This window comes from Bidens hawaiensis, unplaced genomic scaffold, assembly GCF_021521415.1.
Source record: "Bidens hawaiensis isolate Kalapana, Puna unplaced genomic scaffold, B.hawaiensis_p1.1 tig00019558_1, whole genome shotgun sequence".
Taxonomy (NCBI): Eukaryota; Viridiplantae; Streptophyta; class Magnoliopsida; order Asterales; family Asteraceae; genus Bidens; species Bidens hawaiensis.
In genome coordinates, this window is record NW_027492971.1 from 30,317 (window position 1) to 54,387 (window position 24,071).

The 24,071-nt window shown below is 35.8% G+C and overlaps 2 protein-coding genes across 2 annotated transcripts; both read left to right on the forward strand.

Moving 5' to 3' along the window:
• Positions 1-3,512: 3,512 nt before the first annotated feature.
• LOC143558582 (uncharacterized) lies at positions 3,513-14,199 on the forward strand. The gene is made up of 19 exons (XM_077047397.1): positions 3,513-3,680; positions 5,231-5,238; positions 5,344-5,397; positions 7,484-7,610; positions 9,653-9,737; positions 10,427-10,488; positions 10,606-10,673; positions 11,052-11,173; positions 11,255-11,360; positions 11,441-11,492; positions 11,664-11,781; positions 11,853-11,883; positions 11,991-12,014; positions 12,906-13,030; positions 13,121-13,202; positions 13,286-13,408; positions 13,488-13,541; positions 13,636-13,704; positions 13,807-14,199. The coding sequence occupies exons 1-19, from the start codon at positions 3,513-3,515 to the stop codon at positions 14,150-14,152; spliced, it is 1,824 nt and encodes a 607-aa protein (XP_076903512.1). The 3' UTR covers positions 14,153-14,199.
• A 5,977-nt stretch (positions 14,200-20,176) lies between these two features.
• On the forward strand, positions 20,177-22,749 carry LOC143558573 (large ribosomal subunit protein eL8y-like). Its single transcript, XM_077047390.1, has 7 exons — positions 20,177-20,215; positions 20,299-20,343; positions 20,424-20,625; positions 21,034-21,203; positions 21,301-21,429; positions 22,431-22,523; positions 22,598-22,749. The coding sequence occupies exons 1-7, from the start codon at positions 20,213-20,215 to the stop codon at positions 22,727-22,729; spliced, it is 774 nt and encodes a 257-aa protein (XP_076903505.1). The 5' UTR covers positions 20,177-20,212; the 3' UTR covers positions 22,730-22,749.
• The last annotated feature ends 1,322 nt before the right edge of the window (positions 22,750-24,071 follow it).

The following is a 24,071-nucleotide window of genomic DNA, read 5'->3' on the forward strand; positions in this document are numbered from 1 at the left end:
TTCAACCAAAAAGTCATTTTGTAAGCTTTTTGTGTAAAAACAATATATAAAATACTATAAATTTTATTTTTTACCAATTACAGGCCTCTCTCGAGAGTGGGCCTGGGTCTGTCGCCCTACCCTTGAAGCGGACCTGCTGGTATCAAATTTGACATTAGACCATGTGTTATGGCTCATTCATCTCATTCTCAATCATTTATCACGCCAGGACCACCTTAGCTTTTCTGCTATCATTCAACCCCATCACTTAACGCATGTTTTACCTCATTTTCCACAATTTCATTTTATTTAATAGCAAAAAGAAATAAAAAAAATTAAAAAAAATGATTGGATAATGGGTGCAAAGACATGCACGATCACCCTCAGTGGCACCCTGCCATCTGCCATATGTGACTATGGGAGGTGGTGGGTGTTCCCTTTCCATCATTCTCTACCACGTATGACCCTTTCTATAGCTTAAGAGTACTATACTTCATAGTCTTAAGCTATCTCCAATGCTAAGGGAGCCCTTAGGCGTCCTTAGCGGTACAGTCATCTGCCACATCATATTCTTACAAATATTTTAAAACCTTAATTTCACCTTGTAAGGCCCCGTTCCCGGAAGCCCTACTTTGGCGTTGGATTTACTCATAGACACAGTTCTAAAATCAGAGTTAATTAAAACTTTCGCAGAATAACTTAAAATTTCAAACATCACATTACAAAACATTCATTTATGTCTTAACATACAAATTATCTTTCCATAAACATCGATTAGAACAGTCATGACACTTCTTCATTGATGCCAGTCTCTTCCGATCATGCCATGTGTCCCCCTCATCAAGCCAGCTGCCTCAATCTATTTGCCTGCGTGCATACTAAAAGTCAGCCACACTAAGTGAGTTCTTGTTAATCAATCAACGTACATTAAATTCATTTCCTCACTCATATGTGTCCGAAGATACGTAGTCATACCTTACATGTTATTTCTTCTTTCATACATACTTTACATACATGCATGCATACTTACATACTTTCTTTCATATAACCCTATGGTATACCATAAGCTATTCTATCTTAAACATCACATATATTATTAGGGTCTGGTCCCTAACATCACAGATATTATAAGGGTCTGGTCCCTATCATCACAGATATTATAAGGGTCTGGTCCCTAACATCACAGATATTATGAGGGTCTGGTCCCTATCATCACAGATATTATGAGGTTCTGGTCCCTATCATCACAGATATTATAAGGGTCTGGTCCCTTATGTCTCGAATAACTTTACCTTTATCATACGTGCATACTTTACATATCTTATAGTTATAAATATATATACATAATCGTTCATACAATCATTATGTAACGATACACTCATTACACAATCATACGCGTATCATACACTCACCAATCAAGTAAGCGTATTATCTACCACATAGGAGTATGCACACAGCCCCGGAAACATAACATATAAAGGGGCTAGAACTCACCTGGAGTCGGTTTCTCTCGCCGTTGATGGTAATGCCCTGCCCTAGTTGTGCACGGCTATCTGTACAATACATTACGCGTGTCAATTATCCATTGCTACTACTTCCTACATCTAAGTTGATGAAACCCTCAACTAACGGGGGTCCGGGGGCAGCGCCCTTGGTAGCGGGGTCTAGGGGCGGCAGCCCCTAGCAGGGTCCAAGGGGCAGAGCCTCTGGCTGGGGTTGAGCTACCAGGTCAGCTCGGAAAAATTTTATTTTCTTTAATCGGTCCTTTAGCAAAAACGCATCAGAAAATGAATCGGGTCACAACTTAAACAATTTCGCATGGGAGCGTTTCGCTTCGCATGGCCATTTCGCTTCGCATGGCCATGCGATGCGAAATTTCTGCCTTTCTTCGTTTTTACTATTTTAAAGTCATTTTCCTCCCAGTCTCATCCTTAGGACCCGATTTTACCCTTTTTATGGGTTTTGGGTTGTACCAACTTTATGTACCCGCGTTTATGAGGTCCGGACATCACCTTTTTGTCATTCGACACACCGTGAGGTTAAAACTCACCAAGTTTATGTTTTTCTTATATTTCACAACCCGGTCTATCATCATATCTGGTTGCATGCCGATTCTAACCGTAAAACTTAACCATTTGAACCGAAACCTACCTTTTTACCTCGGGTTCGAGTTCAGATATGGACAACACGAGGATCTTTTAAGCGTTTCTTGTTGCTTGATGACGTTGAACACGAGATTCACCTTTCTTTTGCTCGGATTTGGATCCGGGTGTTTGAGAGAAGAAGTGTGTGTGTTTCTAGTGTGTGGGGAGGGAGACAAAATGGTGAAATGGTGGGTGGGTTTGGTTTATATAGTGGGTTATGGGTCCCACCACCCACTCTCCATTCCCATTCCAATCCTTATCCAAACATTTGCACACACAATTAAACTAACGACACACGATTAATAATAAACTCTCTGTTATTTATTACTTTCAGAAATGCGGATGTTACACACCTCCAATAGTTAGGACACACTTAGGTGCCCTTAGTTGCCTACTCAGCTGCCATCTCATCAAACATGCTTACTTTAAATTTAAATGCTTCTCAAATATAAAATGTATTTAATTAACTTTATAATTTAAAAATAATTGATTGATTAAATAAATGATATCTAAATAAAAAGCAAACAATATAAAAAAAATTATACATAGAAATTAATAATATCTTTTTTTAGAAGGATAACTTTCTTATATTTATGCTATCGCAATCTTTAAATTTGGAGAGCCCTGATGCCCCACTATGGCCATACCATGTTGTCTTAACTGGGCTAACGCTGGCTTAAGAGTTTGGCATGGGCGTTCCACCGGGAAACCATACCGCCGACTGCCACTTGACAATCGTTGTGCCACCACAAGAGCAGAACTCTCTGCCATAACACATGGTGGGACGAAACCCCGAGTGGGCTCTCTGTTAAACTGACAACCTTTGCACAAGGCCTAGCTAAAATCCTTCATTGCTAATATCCACCCAAAAGTGATACAAGTGCGATTCGAACTTGAGTCTCCACTCGAGAACCCAAGCTTCCTACCACCAGGCCACACGTGATGGATGAAAACAATAATATATATATACAGCTAAAATAATTAGGAAAACTGGTTTTTATTGGTCCCAAGTATTTCATTTTAGTCGGCATTGGTCCCAACTTTCATTTTGGCTGACAACGGTCTCAACTTTAACATTTGTTTCTTCCACCAGTCCGCAACTGACGGAGTACTAACTCCGTTAAGTATTTGCTGATGCGTCCATCTGAGTTGTCAAAAAATTATTACATGGCAGCCAACGTGGATATGGTGTCATACTTAACATATTACATTCATAATTCATCCCTAATTCTCCAAAGGCACACCCAAATCAAAATCCCCAATTTATCTTAAGAACCCTAATTGAATCATCAATTCAATTACAACGTTTGACTGTCATCACCGTCATTGTTTAGCTTCCTCTGCCGCATCGGCGTTTTACTCCGATGCCGCCGTCCTCCGGTCTGGATGATGTCATTCCTCAGGGCTTTCTCTTCCGGCGAAACGAACGTTGTTACGATTAACGGTGAGAAGGTTGTGATTAAGCCTCCAATATGTACTGTGGATGAGTTGCATTATGTTTCGGTTGATAGTTCGGATTGGAGGCTGGCTTTACTGCGGTATTGTCCGAGTCCGAAGGTAGTTTGTTGAAGGAGATTGAATTCGGTTGTCTATTGGTTTTGATTTAGGTTTATTATGCATGTTTGTTGATCGGAATGTGTGGATTTGTTTATCGGAATGTGTGTATTGATTTAGGATGATGAACTCACTGCGAGCAGAGTGTGATTAGGGCTTGAGATTGTAATAGATTCGATGATTCAATTAAGGGGGTGTCTGGGATTCCTTATTTTACCTCCTTATAACTTTTTATTAAGTTAATAAGTTACAAAAGTGTAATGGGGTGTTTGGGTGAGCTTTTAAAACTTGCTTGTTTGCTTGTTGAAAAGCAAAATGTGTTTGGCAAAGCTCCTCCAAAAGCTTCAAATTGGAGCTTTTCAAAAGTTGCTTTTGCTTTTCAAAAAGCAAATAAGCAAAAAGCAATTTTAAAAGCTTAGCCAAACACCCCCTAACTTATGGAACTTTTCCTCTCACAATATAAGCAATCCCAAACAGCTTATTACTTTTTAAAAAGTCAATAAGCTATAAGTTGATAAAAATAAACAATCCCAAACACCCCCTAAGATTCTTGAGATAAATTGGAGATTTTGATTTGGGTGTCCCTTTGGAGAATTAGGGATGAATTATGAATGGAATATCTATATTACATTATAAAATATATATTCAAATTCCTTAACTCTCCTCCATGAGACGCCGTTGAACTAATTGCCCTTGCCTGAAAAATCCAGCTCCGGCTTCCAACCCTACCTGCCGGCGACTTCAGTCCAGAACCCTACCTGCCGGGAATCCAACAGTCAACCTCAATACTTTATTTTAATTCCTCTCCTTCTCTCTCTATATACGTTACACCTCATACATCAATTACTCAATCAATCTCTTCTTCAACAATCAATCAATTTATTTTAATTCATGTCAGTTTCTATGTAATATAGTCATCCTAATTGCTACTTTCTATGCTATAAAAATAGCCAAACAGCCACACGAAATTCTTCATCATCATCATAATCACCAGGGTTTAGTTATGGTTTATTGGTATTAGGTATGTTATACTCTTCCTTTGTATTATGTATTCTCAATTCCCATGATTCTTGATTATTCCTATTCATTACCCTTTTGATTTCATTATGCTTTGAAGATGCTAGCTAATTCACGTTTTCATTACTCTTTTGATTTCATTATGTTTTGAACAGTTAGCTGATTCACCTTTAAATTTGGTTTCATTGTGGTTTATTGGTTGATAATTAGGTTTGACAATAGATTTGCAGGGTTAAAATTACACCATATTACCTCGGGTACCATAACATTTATGCAGAGAACTCGACTTTAAAGACATATATTAGCTCAGCTTCACCATGAATCAACCAGCCATACTGCAACTGGTTTGGGTTTTCTTTCTCAAAACTGTTATTCATGATCTGTAACATAAATTTATGTGATTTATATATATTATTTTCAATACATGATACTATGCTGGTGATGCGTTTTGGTTATGCCATGTAGTTGTTATATTGACTTCTATTGTTGACTCTTAATCTTTTATATAAGAATAATTCATGGTCTTTTTATTACAGCATGTCACGTACGTCTATAATTGCAAACTGTTACAAAGTTTATAACTAAAGTCATAGATAAGGCTGATATAATTTTCTGTAGAAACCAATAAATGACTTTTCTTGTTTTGTAGGTTAGCTGAAAAAATGATCTATGATGGTTCTTGCAAGAGATCCCTGAAACTGAGGTTAGTTAATGTGACACAAAATGTATATATGCGTGTGAAAATTCGTTTTCGATTTTGCCGGTATGCTTGAAATTGCCTAAATGCTTAGGCATGGACAAGATCTCCCGTATTATTGATGTGCAGTGTATGCATTATAATAATTTACATTATTTTTAATTGTATTGCATACATATGATTTTAATAATCTTGCAAATACTTTTAGGGGAAAAGATGGCAGAAGAAGAACTCATCGGGGAGGTGCTCGAGGCATTTGGGTGTGCTTTAAAGGTTTGCTTTTATATAATTACATAACTTATTGTCTACCACTCAGATATTTAGGTCGACTGAAATTTATTTGTTGTTGAGTGCAAGTTAACACTTACGATTGAGTTTGTGCTGTTGATTACTGATAAGCCAAGGTCCATGACTACACCTTCCATGCTATTGTATAAAAATGCAGACTACAGATTGACCCAAAAAAAGCATATAATCTAAATGACAACAAATTCAGTTCTTTTGCATTTGAGAGAAGTTTAAAGCTGATGATGCTGCTGCACCAGCATTATTATAGGACCTACCGAAGTTGCTTCTCAATCGGCTGAAGCAATTAAAGCCCATACTATAAACTATGAGTTTGGTGTTAACCTTCTAGAACCCAAAGGTTCGTTATTTACTATTTTTACCACTTTTATAATAAGTTTAGTGTTTTTAAAACTCTTTATTTCATTATTTTTTAGTCAAAGATGTGGGCATGCGGCTTTTTGGAAGGGCCGACAAACAAAACTGTTCCCAACTCAATTGATCAAGCAGAGTTATTCGAGAATTCTCAGCTCACAAAAATCTCAAATCAACCCAAGCTTAAACAAGCTCGAGCCTAAAAGTAAGCTTTTTTTTTTAATAAACAAGCTCATGCCGAACTTAAACGCGCCTGAGCCCAAAAATAAGCTTATTTAATCAGGGGTTTTTGGTTTTTGGGTGTTGCTTAATCAGGTTTTGAGCTGCATCGAGTCAGGTTCAATATTTTTTTGTTGTTTTATCGAGCTTCGGGCTACTTTAGGTCGGTTTCTGGTATGCAAAGTGTTGTTTACTCAGGTTTTGGGTGGCTCCGGGTCGGGTTCAGTAAGCGAGTTCATGTCGGTTTTAAATGGGCCATATTAAAAAACAGCTAATAGGAAAATGGGTCGCATAATTTCAAGATATTCTAAAAAGGTCTATTTCACCTGTTTGGCTAAAAAGTTTTAGCCCGTCTAACTAAAAAGTTTTAATCAAGGCAGTTGGCTTAAACTTTTTTGGCTCCCTTTGACTATAACCGAGGAAAATTGGTAATTTAGGGTCAAGTTAATGGTATTTGAAAACTGAAATAAAACCAAAAACTAAAACTGAAACCAAAAAAACTGAAACCGAACCGATATGAAACCAAAAAAACTGAAACTGAACAGACTTAAAGTAACTAAAAACCTTTTGTCTTGTTTGAGGTTGGACCTATATTCCTTTTAGTAAATTTCACACACTGAACTAATTGTTAGAATTGCTAAAATGTTGTGCATGTGGACTGCAACTGGTACTGTGTGTAATGCCCCAAGTGTCCAAACTATTTCTTAATTACAGCAGCACTTTTGGAATTGGTAAAAGGTATGCCAGTAGAAATTACAACTGATAACTAAGCAGCATAAACAAGTAGGGTTGTGCTTCACGATCTGTTGTGGCATTACGTTTTCGGGTTATGATGCGTTGGAGGTTGCTAACAATATTGGAGCTATTTAACCTAAAGCTTCATTGCTTCAGTCAAAAGTTGTATTTTGATTTTCGACATTATTGTTTTGTTGTCTCAAGTAGATTTAAAAGTTTCTTATACTTCGGGTCTGCACTATCAATTCGGGTCTGCACTATCAATTATCCAAAAGGCACCCTAAGTTTAATTGTTTAATAGGTATGATTTAATTTGTTTTGAATCAAATTCAAATTCAACTTGTTTGATATCGTCATCTTTATAAGATTTTTGTTGACGATTGCTCAATTTTGGAACTACAACTTTAATTTGTTTTGAAATACTAATCATGCTTCCTTATGGTGTAACATATTTAGTTTGAATTTTATTTGTTTGCAGTGCTGGTTACAACATTACAACGGGCCCGGGTTGTTCTACAGAGCTGATGAAGTTTGACATGGGTGGCTCAGCAGCAGTGTTAGGCGCTGCAAAAGCCCTAGGTCAAATTGAACCCTCCGGATTAGAGGTGAGTCAAACGGGCTATAAGGGTTTTGTTCGTTTGCATTAAGAATAACTTGAAATGACCATAGATAACTACTTGCTTATGGCTAATGCATGGAACATCTAACAGGTATCACGCTTTTTAAAGTCATTTAATTTCCTAAATACCAAAATGAATACATCATTTCGTCTAATAGTTGTCACAATCGAGTTTTGACTTGCACATGATTGAGGGAAACTGTTCAAATGATTTATATAATATTTAAGTTACTTTTTAAGACCGAGAAAAATTTAAGATCATGATATTCTAATATGTTGCTTATATGAACTTCAAGAGTTGTTGTTTACCTTTCAAGGTCAATTTCTACTTCCAAATTCTCTGTGTGTGTGGTTTAAACTTGAAATCATGATTTTTGATGGGCATTGTGTCTTGGAGAACCCGTATACAAGAGATCCATCTTCAAATTGATTTGGGTCGGATGTTTTAAGCCGGTGCCCAGTGGTGGTATTGTTCAAGTTCAGCCACTAACTTTTTTCTTTTTTCCTTCTTTTATCATCAATAAGTTAATGTATGAAACTGCTTCTAAAAATATGTTTTTAAAACAATAATCACTTGTTTAATAAAAACATTACAAGTGGCTGTAACACTAATTGACTAAACTTGCATTTTGACTACTTTGCCCAGGTTAAGAGTTTAGTGTTTTGGTTGGTTACTCTATTTTTTAAAGATTTTTATAATTGAAAGATATATCAACTGAAATGGGTCAAGTTACATATGAAGTCCCAACATCATCCTAGATCAAATTTATAGCAACATATTTGATTTGGTTAGATTAAAAAGAAAAGACAAATGCATATGTGATTATAACATGATACACGGTAAACATAGCTTAATAGGATTGATAAAATAAAACCAATGATGACCGCGCAACGTATTGTCGGAACCGCAGCATCGCTAATAGGTGACAATTTTAATTTTTAATTTTTTTGGTGGTTGGATGATTTGGTTAGATCCGGAGACGATTGGTGAGTTTTGTGTGAATTTGGTTTGGTTGCGGACATGTTAAAAAATTTGGAGAATTTTTTTATGGTGTGTTGAAGCTACAGAAGAAGTCTTAGTCAGCAATTTAGGATTTTTTATATCGTAAACAATACCGAATATAAATTTTGGTATAGCAAATGAGGTACCATAATGAACCGAACTGCTACCGACCGAATCTTGCCTCTCCCGCCGCAACGCGCGGGCACTTCCACTAGTGTTAAGTATAATACCATATCCACGTTGGCTGCATGTAATATTTTTTTGACAACTCAGAAGGACACATCGGCAAAAACTTATCGAAGTCAGTACTCCGTCAGGCGCGGACTGGTGGAAGAAACGAATGTTAAAGTTGGGACCGTTGCCAGTCAAACTGAAAGTTGGGATCAACGCCGACCAAAATGAAATAGTTGAGAACAATAAAAATCAAATTTCCAAATAACTAAGGATTAAATAGATTAAAAATGAACCAGATCCACATGTACGAGATAAATTCATCTACTCTAATAAAATAATAATTAATATCATCAGTATATAAAATAATTGAATTATCATTAGAAAGAAAAAAGGAAAAAAGTTATCTTGGCACAAAAACCCGAATATAATGAGCCCTTGAAGTTGGACGTTTACTTTGGATTTGGATATCTCCAATGGGCCTGTAATTATGGATGCATTCCATGCCATCAAAGGCATCAACATTAAGTGGACAGTGTAGATAGTTTTAGATCAAAGAAAACACAACTATTTTATTTCTTCAAATGCATACAAAGAGTTAAAAAGAACATATATGAAAAGAGGGAAAATAGTGGGCCATAGCAACCCAAATGCCATACAACTACAAGAAAGAACCTGCGGCATCCAAACAAACCTTATTTAAAAAAAGGTGGGAAAATCCTGCTGACAATAACACAAAAAAATGAAAATGACCAACATACCCACTAATCACCCATACCCCATTTTCTTCACAGAACAGAACACAACACACCCATTTTTAAAAAATTAGGGTTTCAGTTTGATCGGAGATGAAGGGGTTATCGGAATGGAGCTTGATTTCTCCCACACGCCTCCGCCCACTCCTCGGAGTTGATATTCGTTATGTGGCAGCTGGTTCTGGTCAGTCACTCACTCTCACTTATAACTTGTAGTTGTTTTCGACCTTTAGTTTTAGTGATTCTGTTTAGTGTTTTTGATGGGGGTATGCTATATGTCTGCTGACTAAGATCACTTTTTTAGCTGGGCCAGATGATGCCACACGGGCCGTTTGGTTAGACGAAAAGAGGCCGTTTGCCCGTGTGACTTAATGAAGTGACACGGGCCCGCTTGAAGTCGTGCGAGCCCATTTGACGTCACGTGGGCCCGTTGAAGTCATACGAGCCCATTTGACGTCACGTGGGCCTGTTGAAGTCAAACGAGTCCATTTGACGTCACGTCAGCCCGTTGAAGTCACGCTAGCCCATTCGAACGTCACTTGGGCCCGTTTGAAGTCATAAGAGCCCATTTGACGTCACATCGGCTAGTTTGAAGTCACGCTAGCCCATTTGACGTCACGTGGGCCCGTTTGATGTCACATGGCCCCGGATGATACCATACGGGCAGAATGATTAGGCAAAAAAAGTCATGCGGCGACTTTATCAGTAATTTTGTTATTAGTTAAAAAGTTATAGAAGCAGTATGGGTTGGACTTAATATGGCTTTTTTTCGTCCCATTATTCAGGCCCTATGACCGTCAACACAAGCCATCTGACCACTTTGTGTTTGTATAGCGGGCCTAGGCTTAATGTCTTTGAAATGTTTTCGTGTAGCATCTTGTCATTGTGTGGCACTGGGTGTTGACGGACGTTGCTATACTTGGGGCCGCAATGATGTAAGTTAAAATTGCTGTATCATGATTCAGTTTTTATTAATTTTTGAAACAAATTTTTTCAACTACTACTAAACTGCATTATAAAGAATTCTAGCGAATATCATTTTGTGTTTGCAGAAGGGTCAGCTTGGACATGGAGATAGAATGAAACGTGATGAGCCAACTCTAGTCTCGGCACTTGCTTCGTGAGTTTTTATTTATTTTTTAAAAAACTGATTATGTGATATTGAATAATCAAAATCAGAAAATACAACGGGCTGTATAAGATGGTGTTTGCTACTTTACTTCAATTTCTTTAATGTTTTGACAGCTTCTGAATTTCTGATTATTTAATGAATTAGTAGATAAAATGCCGAAAGATAACATTTTCTTGTAAAAAGATGCAAGAATTTTTATTTGGGGTGATATTCGTCATCCAAAACAGATCATTTGACTTATAAATGGTCTTGATTATCATCAAGATTGTACGTTTAATATTTAGAAGCACCCCATTTTAACCCATTATATTTAATTTGTTATTGATGAAGATAATTAGTATCTCTTGATTGGGTACAAAATTTCAGGTACAAAATTGTAAAAGCCGGGAGCAGGAAATCCCATACGGTTGTGGCAACCGAAGATGGTCTCTCTTTATCTTTTGGTTGGAATAAACACGGTCAACTCGGTACGGGCTCAGTGAAAAATGGTGAGTTCACTAATTATTTTTAGCTATTGACCGCTTAAATAGTTTTATCGATTAAAAGCACAATCTATTTCTCTTTTGCAGAAGTTGAGGTAAACCCAGTACGCTGTTTAGTATCTGAAGTCACAAATGTTGCATGTGGTGCTGATTTTACCGTTTGGTTGACTTCTGTTGAAGGCGCTTCGATACTGTATGGTCAACACTATGATCAACACATTTTCTTTCATAATAAATTGTTAAATTGCCATTTTGTTGTATGTTAATTTGCAGAACCGCTGGACTTCCACAGTACGGTCAACTTGGACACGGAACTGACAATGAGGTATACTCAGTAGGCTTGTAAAAGAACCGAACGAACACAAACGGAGCATGTTCGTGTTCGCTCGCTTATAAAAGCTAACTCTGTGACATTATTATTTTTTTACATTGTATGCTATTAATTATGATATATTGACACTGTATATTATATATATATATATATATTAATTTTCAGTATAATACAAAAGAGAGCTCCGTGAAGCTTGCTTACGAAGCGCAACCTCAGCCCAAAGCAATAGCTTCTTTTGCTAATGACACTATAGTAAAAGTGGCTTGCGGATCAAATCATACAGGTTTTTATGTTTATTTTTTTTATAATAGTTTATATTATGATTTTTTTTGTATCTAATATGGTTGTGCTTAGTTGCTGTGGATTCAAAGGGCTACGTGTACACGTAAGTTATCTTGCACAGTTGCTATCATATGTTGATGAAATATAAGTTTAGATAATTAATTTATGTGGATCTTTTATATTAAACATTTGCTTTATGAATTGTTGTAGGTGGGGCTTTGGCGGATATGGAAGGTTGGTACTTTCTAATTGTCAACAGGCCCATTCGGGCCATGGTTTGTCTTTAATGGGTCAAATGAGTCAGATTTAAAATAAGTTAGATATAAGGAAACCGGTCAATCAGGTCGAAAGTTGTCCAAAGTGTATATTTAGTGCTTACATCTACCTAAACTGCTTTATTTTAGAACAGTTTTTAATCTAATTTAATGCAATTTTTATTTTATAAAAGCTGACATAATGTTTGGGTTGCTGTCTAATTAAATGGTTCATGTTTTGGTTGACCTGTCAGCTCGCCAACCTGTTTACTTAAAGAAGTCGACCCGCCAACTTGTTTACAGTTTAATTACAACAAATTTAAAACCATCAACCTGTTTGACTTGTTTGGATAAACTGGCTAAACGGGTCCTGATCGGTTTTACAGTATTTTAAGTCTGTTTGGGTAGTATTTTAAGTAGAGGTGTGCCTGAAACCGAAAACCAATCTGTAACCGAACAAAATGAACTTCGGGTTCGGTTTTGTTTTTGCATGTAGTTAAACCAACCTGGGAATATATGAATTTCAATATTTACATCTTGATTTATAAGAGATTTATAATAATTTAATAAATAGTGTTACTCAAATGTTTTAGCCCAAATGCATAATACAATTATTTATTAGTTAACAAAGATAATATGGGCCCAAAGTTTTGAGCCCATGTTCATTGTTTTGAGTTATTTTTCTCACTCCAAAAATTTCAACCCCAAATGGTCAACCGGGAAAACTGAAACTGAACCGAAGCCAAACCGAAAACTGAATTTTTGTTTCTTGTTGATTTGTGCCCAAAAGTGACCCATGCACACCCCTAATTTGAAGCAAAGTTATTTTTTCTTATCCTGTTATTCATATTCTATTAAACTACAATAACAGGCTTGGACATAAAGAGCAAAAAGATGAATTTAGCCCTCGCCGTCTTGATGTTTTCACAAAACATAACCTTGTCCCTCCCGGTGCAGTTGTTTCTGCTGGTTCTGTCAGTTCTTCTATTACTGCTGGTAAAAGCAAATGCCTTCTCAATATAAATATAAAACAGTTAGACCAGGAACAAAATATTTGGACCGTGAGGGGCAAATTTGTAATTTCAGGTGCAGGGCAGATGTACATGTGGGGCAAGATTAAGAACTCCGGTGATGATTGGATGTACCCCAAACCGCTCATGGATCTCAGGTTTAGAGTTTAATGCATCTCTCTTTAACTGTTTTGATGACGTGCCAACTTTAAGATTATTAATTATTGTTTTTGTGTGCTAGTGGTTGGAATATACGGTGTATGGATTCAGGCAGTATGCACCATTTTGTTGGTGCGGATAGCTCGTGTATAAGTTGGGGGCCTGCACAATCGGGTGAACTTGGATACGGGCCCAACCAGCAGAAGTATGTTACATTGTTTAAGGTTTCATAGTTTGTTTTTTGTCTTCTAGTTGGTGAATATTGTTTGTGTTTTGGGCTGTAGATCTTCTTCAATACCGAAAAAAGTAGATTCGCTTGAAGGCATGCATGTTATAAGGTTAGTTAGTATCGCATAATCATTTTCAAAACTAGCTAAAAAACGCGTATTGTTTTTTTATTATGTGATTATTATTTGTTGTGCTGTTTTGTAGTGTGGCGTGTGGTTTTGCACATTCGTTGGTGGTAGTTGATCGGACAAATGTTGGTGATCAGCTTGATCAGGTAACTCGTTATTGCAATCATGTGGTAATTTTTGACCAGTTTACTATTTGTAATCGTTTTTGTGTATAATAATATCTAATAAGTTATTTTGGTTGTCTACCGCTTGAAATTTATGATGCAAAAGCTACTGGAGAAGGGGTTGAACAACCTAGTACTGAACCGCCACTCGCTAAAAAAACTAACAAAAAGGCGGCTACTGTTAAAACACCCAGCAAGCGGAAGAAAACCAAAGAACCTTCTGATTCAGAAGATGAAGTGGAAAATGAAGAAGATAATAATGATGATAGTGACTCGGAAGCTAACGGTGTTGCTGTAAAGACGAGTAAAAGGGGCAGGAAGGCTTCTGGCGGAGGAGGCCGTGGGCGTGGCCGCCAACCTGCCGCCAGCAAGAATGGTGGTGGTGATGCACCGGCTAAGAGAGGAAGAGGAAGATCAAAGAGGGCGTGAGTTGACCATGGCTTGTAGTTGTAGCGTGTTGACTAACTTTGTATTTTGATTCGAGTACTTGAGCGGGCTAATTGTTGGACGCGTCTTGTTTTGTATCGCTGAATGGTTATTTTGAAAACGTTTGTGTAATGTATGATATGGAGGGTCGAAAAGCCCGGGTCCAGCCTGTGGTTAAAATGGCTCTGATCTTTTCTTCTATACACTGGTTTGTGGCTTGTGTAATGGTTCATGGTTACTTATTTTTTAGATTGATGTCTTCTTATGCCAATAATGCTTGTCACATGTTCCTTACATATTTAAACATGCTATTTTGGCAACGTTGATAAGTAAGCTTCTTTGGTTGACAAGTTAGTAGGATAGTCTTTATTTGTTGTGTATTGAAATATAACACTACATTCTTGAGTTTTTTATTTAAGGGTTTGAAAAAGAAAAGATAAGAAATTTTTTTTTTTCATTTTTGAGTTTTTTTTTTTAAAGAAAAGAAAAAGAATGGAAAGAAAAGTTAGGCTTTTTTACCTCCAAAACTTTCCAGTCAAATATGGTATGATTGTGGCATTAGTAGCAACTGATAAAGAGTGGCTAGGAAATCTTATTTATGAAATTCCATTGTGTCCTCAGTCGAAATCACCTATGTCTATCGTTTTTTTTTAAAGAAAAGAAAAAGAATGGAAAGAAAAGTTAGGCTTTTTTACCTCCAAAACTTTCCAGCCAAATATGGTATGATTGTGGCATTAGTAGCAACTGATAAAGAGTGGCTAGGAAATCTTATTTATGAAATTCCATTGTGTCCTCAGTCGAAATCACCTATGTCTATCGTTTTTTTTAAAGAAAAGAAAAAGAATGGAAAGAAAAGTTAGGCTTTTTTACCTCCAAAACTTTCCAGCCAAATATGGTATGATTGTGGCATTAGTAGCAACTGATAAAGAGTGGCTAGGAAATCTTATTTATGAAATTCCATTGTGTCCTCAGTCGAAATCACCTATGTCTATCGTTTTTTTTTAAAGAAAAGAAAAAGAATGGAAAGAAAAGTTAGGCTTTTTTACCTCCAAAACTTTCCAGCCAAATATGGTATGATTGTGGCATTAGTAGCAACTGATAAAGAGTGGCTAGGAAATCTTATTTATGAAATTCCATTGTGTCCTCAGTCGAAATCACCTATGTCTATCGTTTTTTTTAAAGAAAAGAAAAAGAATGGAAAGAAAAGTTAGGCTTTTTTACCTCCAAAACTTTCCAGCCAAATATGGTATGATTGTGGCATTAGTAGCAACTGATAAAGAGTGGCTAGGAAATCTTATTTATGAAATTCCATTGTGTCCTCAGTCGAAATCACCTATGTCTATCGAATGTGATAGTCAAGCTACCTTGGCTAAGGCACAATGGCAAATCTAGACACTTAGGTGCTAGACAAAACATGTTTCGTGAGCTCATCATATATGGTGTGATATCAATGGAATTTATGCGTACTGTATTGGGAAATTATAAGCCGTTTTATTCTTAATATATAATGTGAAACAGAAGCGAAAGCTCATAATATTTTAAAACATTTAAAATTTCTCACCATGTATCCACATGCAAGACAGTGAAACCAAAAATAAAATTAGCTATATATAGTAGGTTTAGAACTACAACCTTTGAAGGTAAATGGTTGTCTAAACATTTGTGACAGTGGAAGAAGAGATTAAGGTTAGAATTCCTCCAAAGTTAATCCACACTAAGCAACCTGCTCTTCAAGATGATTCTAGCCAAGAACCCCTCTTTAACAAGTCTTAATCCTTCATGAAACTCTTTCTCGTAGACTCACAAAAGATGTATGATGATGAGTAGAATGAACACCGAAAACACCACAAGAACACCTATATAACTCCTTTAACACTTAGGCTAGTTAGTATGTTACTTTTGCTTTCTAAATTAACACAGAAACTCTAGTATATATGTGTTATAATTTTGGACAACTTAAAAAAAAAAAAAAAACCCCGCAGAGAAAATAAGACTACATATAGTCCTTTCAAGTGTTAGATAATTTTGAAAGTATACAATATTATATCCCATACCTATTTATCTTTGGACACATTTCTTACTTGATTATACGTAGTGTAAAGTCAAGATTTTGGTAGCAAAAAATCTGCGTCACCATCCCCATCTCATTCACCGATAAGAATGTGTAAAAGGCTGCTTATTAATGATCCATTTCTTGTACTATCTTCTAGAATCTAGAATATGTTTGGTGTGATATCATTATGTTTTGCAATTTATTTGGTTTGTTATGAACAAAATAAAATATATTTATACCTAATAACAATATAATATGTCACATAATATATATTTTTAGTTCGTTAAAACCAAATATATAAAATTAAATAATGAATATAATATATGTCACATAATCCAAGTTGATATGTTACTAGTTAATATATAAATAATGAATATAATACATATCTACATTATTTATATTAACAATGATATTGTCATATACTTTAAGCGAGGTTGTAATGTACAAATCTAATTTACACATATTCTTGATCAGGTTCGGCTCTGAGAATTAAAAAAAAATTTAGGTTAAATACGAAAACTATTTTAGGCCTTAAGTAAAAAAAATATTTTGTTGGGTTTAAACAATTTAATTTTCAAATTGGTTTACTTGGTTATTATTTGGGCCATGTAAAAAACTTTTGTATAAAAGTAGGATTAAACATGTCTCAAATGAGACTAGAACCCACAACCTTTTAGTTGGGAGTCATATACCCTTTTGTCACCAGACCAGGCTACTTGTTATGTAATTGAGTTAAAACATTAAATATATACATATTGTTTTTCATAAAAATACATATAATTTAAAAAAAATAAAAATTTTGGGCCTAACAGGGTGTCGGGCCTGAGGCCATCGACCACCCAGCCCCCTATAGGCCAGCCCTGTTCTTGATAATGCTGCTTAGTGAGTGACCCTTTAGGATCATATGTCATTAACAATGTCACTGATGTTGTGCCATGTACACGTATATCCAACAAACTCAAAATAACTTAACCGATCATCTAACCAAAGGGTTAGCTATTAATCTTATGCACAAGTCGGTTATAGCGATGAGATTATAGTCCACCTAAAATTTTTCATGTTAAGAGACCCACTTCCTATCTAATATGAATTAGGTGTTGAATTCATGTGAGAAACTTAACATCTAAATATTGTAACACATTAGTAACATCCCAAGTACATGTTTGGACATGCAAAGTTGAGAAGGTTGAAGTTTAATTTGGAAAATTTGCATATTGATGTGTAAGAGTAAAAGAACTACTTATATGAGTATTAAGTTTAGATGCTTCAATGAAGCTTGCGACTCGGCTTCTATGCACTCATTGAAGGAAAGGGACACAAGGCTAGTAAAAGATACTGTCAAGTAAGAAAATATAACTATGTAAACTATTATGTATATTATCTTCATGTATTCACTTTAAATAACAAGGGTTCTATCTATAGTGACACCTTGATATTCGAATACGTGGAATGTGTAATATACTATGATGATATTTTATGTAGGGAAAATTCTCAAAATAGCCCCTTTTAGAGAGAGAGTCCCCAAAATAGCCTCTTTTAGAGAGAGAGTCCCAAAAATAGCTCTTTTTTCCTCAAAATTATTTGAGATTTGGACTGTCAAGACGTATTGGGAAAAGATAAAAATAAAGAGGGAGCATGCCAAATTTCAAAATAAAGTCAGGTAGGAGACGGGATTTAGGGAAATAATGAAGGTAAAGTCCAAATTTTTTGTAATATTGGAGCAAAAGTTCAGATTTTTCCAAATTTTTTTTTCGAAAAACCGTTTTGAAAAACTGTTTTTTTATGTTTCCTACCTTTCTCGTCTGTATTTTCAAATTGTTGGAAAAATATATTTTTTACAATTATACCCCTGAACCACTACCACCACCTTGAACCACCACCATCACCGATGCCGTCGACCCCACCCCATCACCACCACCGTCACTACCACCATAGCCGCCTCCACCACCACTGCACCATAGCCTTGAACGGGTGTCCACTCCGCACCTCTAATTTCGTAATATTGTTTATCATGCTTTCCTTTTGATCATAAGTGAATCTCTGTTAACTAAAATGATTTGACAACACTAGAATCACATACAATTTAATACTACAAGTTAGAGTTTGGTTCTAAACAGGATAAAGATGTTACCTCTTTTTTTTTTTTTTTTTTTCACTTTTAAAATGGTTTTTATACTTGCAATAATATGAGCATGAGAAGGGGAAGAAAGACAACATCGGTGTGACGGTGGTTCGGTGGAAGTTAATAAATCTATCTTCATTGATCAAGGTTTTTATTTTACTAACAGTGTTTCTTTATTCAAGTAGACAATCGTTACAATGTCTCACTAATAAGCGGTAGTGGTGATGGGGTGGGGGCGACGGAGGTTATGGTGCATCGGTGGTGGAGGCGGCTATGGTGGTAGTGACGGTGGTGGTGACGACGTCGGTGATGGTGGTGGTTCAAGGTGGTGGTGGTTCAGGGGTATAATTGTAAAAAATATATTTTTCCAACAATTTGAAAATATGGACGAGAAAGGTAGGAAACATAAAAAAACAGTCTTTCAAGACGGTTTTTTGAAAAAGAAAAAGTTTTGGAAAAATCTGAATTTTTGCTTCAAGATTACAAAAAATTTGGACTTTACATTCATTATTTCCCCAAATTTCGTCTCTTACCTGACTTTCTTTTGAAATTTGGCCTGCTCCCTCTTTATTTTTATCTTTTTCCCAATGCGTCTTGACAGTCCAAATCTTAAATAATTTTGAGGAAAAAATGGCTATTTTGAGAACCCTCTCTCTAAAAGGGGCTATTTTGGGAATTTTTCCTTTTATTTATGCACAAGTTTGTTTTCTGTGAATGTCTGTTTAAGTGAATCAAGGATGACACTAAAATGAGAGATGAATGCCGGTGATTTTAGTGTCATGAAACCATTTTGAGCAACTAGGAATTTACTTAAGATCAAATGACAAATTAGAATATACAACGATACAAGTAATTAGGAGATGCGAGTAAACATTTGATCATGATCGTTTCAGTTTTTGGTAACAATAGGGGTATGAAGCAGCGCCATCGGTAGTTATAAAGGTTATAAACTGGTTTTTACGGTGGTTAGATAACTACTAATGGTAGCAAAATCCTAAACGTAGCAAAGCTATTGGTAGGGTTTAGAGGGTGGGATGTAGTAGGGATGAGCAAAAGATACCGAGAACCGGTACCGAAAGGAGCATTTCAGTACCGATGCCAGTATTTACCAAAATTTTGCCTATGATACTAGTACTAGTATTTACCAAAATTTTGCCTAAAGTACTAATAATATATAACCTTCTTAAACTTCCAATAAATACAACATGATAACGAAGAATACTAGTAACAGATAACACATCATAGAAAGACAATGGCAATAGAAAGGTAACTTGCAAAAGTCCCTAACAATATATAGAAAGCTAAGAGACATCTGGTTGTCTCTAGATGCTCGTGGTTTGTCGCTATGGTATACGAAACTCACATGAATACACACACTCGTTCTTGTCAGAAGTACGAGTTTTATCTGATTGAAAGGTTGTCGTGGTTTGTCGCTATGCTATTCGAAACTCATATGAATACATGTACTCGTTCTTGTCAGAAGCATGAGTTTTATCCGATTGAAAGTTCATGAAAATCATCAAATTATTTTGATACGACCCTCAGCTTATTCAAGCCTCACAAAACTCAAATCCTTAACACTCTTTCCGAGTCCAACTTGAGCTTGAAAACGAGCTGAGCTCAAGCGTGAACTAGAGTATTTTCGTTCGAAAAATGAAACAAGCCTAAGCAATGCATGGTGTTGATACAATGCAATAAAATATTTAAGTTCAGGCCTAGCCCAAACATAAACATCTTAACTCTTAAGTTTAACTCTAAACGGGCTTCTCCAAACCCGGCCCAGAACTCGAAACCCTAAAACTTGTGAAGCTAACCTCTTCCTCCTTTTTATAAACACAAAACCATTTTCATCACCGCCGTCGTCTCTCCAGATCTTCAGCTTGCAGAAATGGTGAGTCCAAATTCAATCTCCCTTATTTTATAAATTAAATAAACTACGATTGCTCATATGATTTGCTATTTTATCAAACGTAGGCTCCAAAGAAGGGAGGAAAGCCAGTGGCAACGAAGAAGAAGACGGTACGACTATTATTATTAAACCTAGGGTTTCTGTTTCAGTTGGTGTTTAGAATATGTTTATGATTTGTTGGTTAAAATAGGAGAAGGTAGTGAATCCGTTGTTCGAGAAGAGGCCGAAGCAGTTTGGAATCGGTGGAGCCTTGCCGCCGAAGAAGGACGTGCACAGGTTCGTCAGATGGCCGCAAGTTGTCCGCATTCAGAGGAAGAGAAGGATCCTCAAGCAGAGGTTGAAGGTTCCACCCGCTTTGAACCAGTTTACTAAGACTCTTGATAAGAATCTAGGTATCTTGTTTTTTCATTGCTGCTTATTATATAAAATAATACTTATCAGTGTTTGTTGGCTTATGCTTATATTTTAAACTAGCTTGTAGCTTATTTTCTATTATTTGATAAGCTCTTTTTAAGTGTTTGGATTAGCTTATATTCTACAAGTTGTTACCAAGTTGCTTCAATAATTATTAATCCACCACCATTTGAAGGCAAATTAGTAACTTGCACCTTTACACAAATAAGCTAAGAAACCATCTTCAAATAAGTTTCTTCAAATTAGCTTATATAAGCTTATAAGCATAAGCTTAAAAAGCTAAACCAAACACCAAATTAAGCTTATTTTGTAAAAAAAAAAGCTGAAAAAGCTAGGCCAAACACCCCTTGAATTGCTATTTGATATATCTGTTTTTGAATATGTAGCAACCAACTTGTTCAAGATGCTGCTTAAGTACAGGCCTGAGGATAAGGCTGCTAAGAAAGAACGTCTCGTGAACAAGGCCAAGGCTGAATCTGAAGGAAAAACTGTAGAAACAAAGAAGCCTATTGTTGTCAAGTATGGTCTCAATCATGTCACCTATCTCATTGAGCAGGTTAACTCTTACTTTTTTTTTGATAAATTAAGTTTAAACATAAAGTATACTGTTTTCTTGGCAATTTTTTAACTGAGTTTTATTTAATACCTTTCAGAACAAGGCACAATTGGTTATCATTGCTCATGATGTTGACCCGATTGAGTTGGTTGTCTGGCTTCCTGCATTGTGCCGAAAGATGGAAATCCCATACTGCATTGTTAAGGGAAAATCCCGTCTTGGAGCTGTAAGTTTCTTGATTTAAAACAAGCCGAAATATAATTTTGGTGGTTCAGTTGTTTTATAATGTGTTCAATTGTTTGTATATATTTTACTTTTTCAAGGCTTTATCTTTTCGCTACTCGTGTTAACAAAACGATTGTCGGACAACTGTTTTTGAACCGTTATGTGGATAGTTGTTTATGTTTGTAGTTTGTACATCTATTAAAGGAATTACCATCAATGATTTTTTAATTTAGTTAAATGAATGAACATAAGCACATTTATTTCACATTTATTTATGTTCTTGAAAGTTCATTTACTTAAAAAATTGTTCCTATTTGTTTGTTTACGTTTATTTTTGTTAGCTTTTGTTAATTAATATTTTCTTTTCATTTAAAACTTTATGCTTGTTAAATTTGGTTTAGTTTTAGTAAGTTTTTTAGGCCTAAAATTACTAAAACTAAACCAAATTTAACAAGCGTAAAGTTTTAAATGAAAATATTAATGAACAAAAACTAACCAAATGTTTTTTCATGTCTTCTTTTTAAATGTTTTCTGCTATGTTATGTTTGTTTGCTTATGCTCATTAAGCGTTCATTTATACTATTTATGAACGAACACATTCATTTTCTTTAAAAATGGACGAGAACACGAAAACCCTGTTTGTTTAACTGTTGGTGTTCGATTAGGATTAAATCAACATCGTTGTCACATTTTTATTTGTTTTTAAGTTCTGTTATGTTTGTTCATCTATATTTAATTATTTAGTTATTCGAGAATTTTTCTTTTTTACTCTTTATGAACGAATGTGAACAGACGCCACCACTTTATAGTAAACTAACACATACAAGAAAACCCTGTTTTTCCTACTATCTCTGTTTAATTGTGTGTTCTGTTAAAGTTGAGCAAATGAACACAAACATACCCTTTTGTTTACAAGCTTATTTACCTATTTGTTATTATTTGAAAACACTTACTGGTATGACTCTCATTATTATGGTTTGACATTTTTTTTGCATGCATCAGATTGTTCATCAGAAAACAGCTGCAGCTCTGTGCTTGACTACAGTTAAAAACGAAGACAAAATGGAGTTTAGCAGAATCTTGGAAGCTATCAAGGTTTGATTTTTTGTTTTATCCAATGTTAAATTCTTTTCTTAAAAACAATCCCTTGTTCCATTGCGGTGTTTTAGGCCAACTTTAATGACAAGTATGACGAGTATAGAAAGAAGTGGGGCGGTGGGATAATGGGTTCCAAATCTCAGGCGAAGACGAAGGCCAAAGAGAGGGTTTTGGCCAAAGAAGCTGCTCAGAGGCTGAATTAGATATTATTGATGTATTGTATGCATTTTGGATCTTGGGAAGTTTTCCATTTAGAGACTTTTGTTTTTGAAACTTTAGTTGGTTGTTTTGGAAGTTCAAATCTTTATGATCGACTTGTGGTTTTTTAATATTGATCCTTTTTTATATTTAATGTCTGATCCTGTTTATGAAATGTGTGCATATACAAAGTTTTATATCAAATACTTGCTATATCTTGCATGGTATATGCATCAATGTATGCAAAATTGAAATTTCTGAAGTTAAAAATATCTGTCACCATTACGCAATTGGCACACTAAATTTGGTTTGTTTGCTTTTTTTTTTCCCGTTTATTCATATTGATCTAAAAGCCATTAATTTTAGTCTATTTTCTTTTGTTAAGCATCTAACTTAGATAATGAAGTGTTGTTATGACAAATAAGGGGACACGGTTTCCTGGTATTTTCTAGAGGTATTAAAGAGTTTTGCAAAACAGACACAAATGTTAGCTCACGGCAAGAGGAAGCTTCCTGCAATCCACCTCTGACGTGAGAAGCAATTAGTTGTTCTAAGTATGGTGTAATGGACGAGAGGAGTGCATAGAAGATGATCGAATCTGTGGTGCCAGGGCACCAATTTATACCAAGGAGTGGTTGAACTTGGTCGTCAGGTGAACAATTGAAGGGGTAAGGAAGCCTTCGTCTTTAGAGGATCATAGAGAAGAGTTTTCCCTTTTGGGGGATAATAAGGCCTCCTTTTCACCATAGATAGCTAGGTGTCGCTTTCACTTCAGAGGATGCTGTTTAATTAATTGAAGTATCCAACTCTTTAAGCGTGTTGGTACCAAACCGATACTTTCGGTACTAGTATGAAGATTTTGGGAAAATTGGGATTGGAATTTTTGTTACCGTTACCGGCCGGAACTGAGTAGAGGTGTACAAAACTGGTTTTTTTCCCAAACTGAACCGATTTTGAAACTGAACCGGTTTGGTCAAACCATGGTCCAAACTGGTTTGACACAAACCGGTTTAGGAGCTTGGAAGGTAGAACTGGTCCACGTCGGTTTGCTTTGGTTTAGAATGGGTTAACCTGTTTAAACCGGTTTTCCCTTAAACCGGTCCCAGAATCGACAGTTTGGGTCGGTTTGGGTGAAACCGGTTTTATTGTCAAACCTGTTCAGTTCGGTTTGCATAAAGCCGGTCCCAAACTGGTTTTTTTCTACAGCTCTAGTACCGAGTTCATCCATATACTAGATGATCTAACTCCACTAATAACAATGATTATGTTCGTACTTGGCTTATAAAATCCAACAAAAAGGGAGTTGCCAAATAGCAAAAAAGATGTTTGGATAGCCGATGCCAACAT

Excerpts from the sequence above, each read along its gene's own strand:
- LOC143558582 (XM_077047397.1), top strand. The coding sequence starts at position 3,513 with ATGTCATTCCTCAGGGCTTTCTCTTCCGGCGAAACGAACGTTGTTACG. Across the intron at positions 11,782-11,852 it reads TTGCGGATCAAATCATACAG|TTGCTGTGGATTCAAAGGGC; the intron begins GTTTTTATGTTT and ends GGTTGTGCTTAG. Across the intron at positions 13,409-13,487 it reads TACGGGCCCAACCAGCAGAA|ATCTTCTTCAATACCGAAAA; the intron begins GTATGTTACATT and ends TTTGGGCTGTAG.
- LOC143558573 (XM_077047390.1), top strand. Across the intron at positions 20,344-20,423 it reads TGGCAACGAAGAAGAAGACG|GAGAAGGTAGTGAATCCGTT; the intron begins GTACGACTATTA and ends TGGTTAAAATAG. Across the intron at positions 20,626-21,033 it reads GACTCTTGATAAGAATCTAG|CAACCAACTTGTTCAAGATG; the intron begins GTATCTTGTTTT and ends TTGAATATGTAG.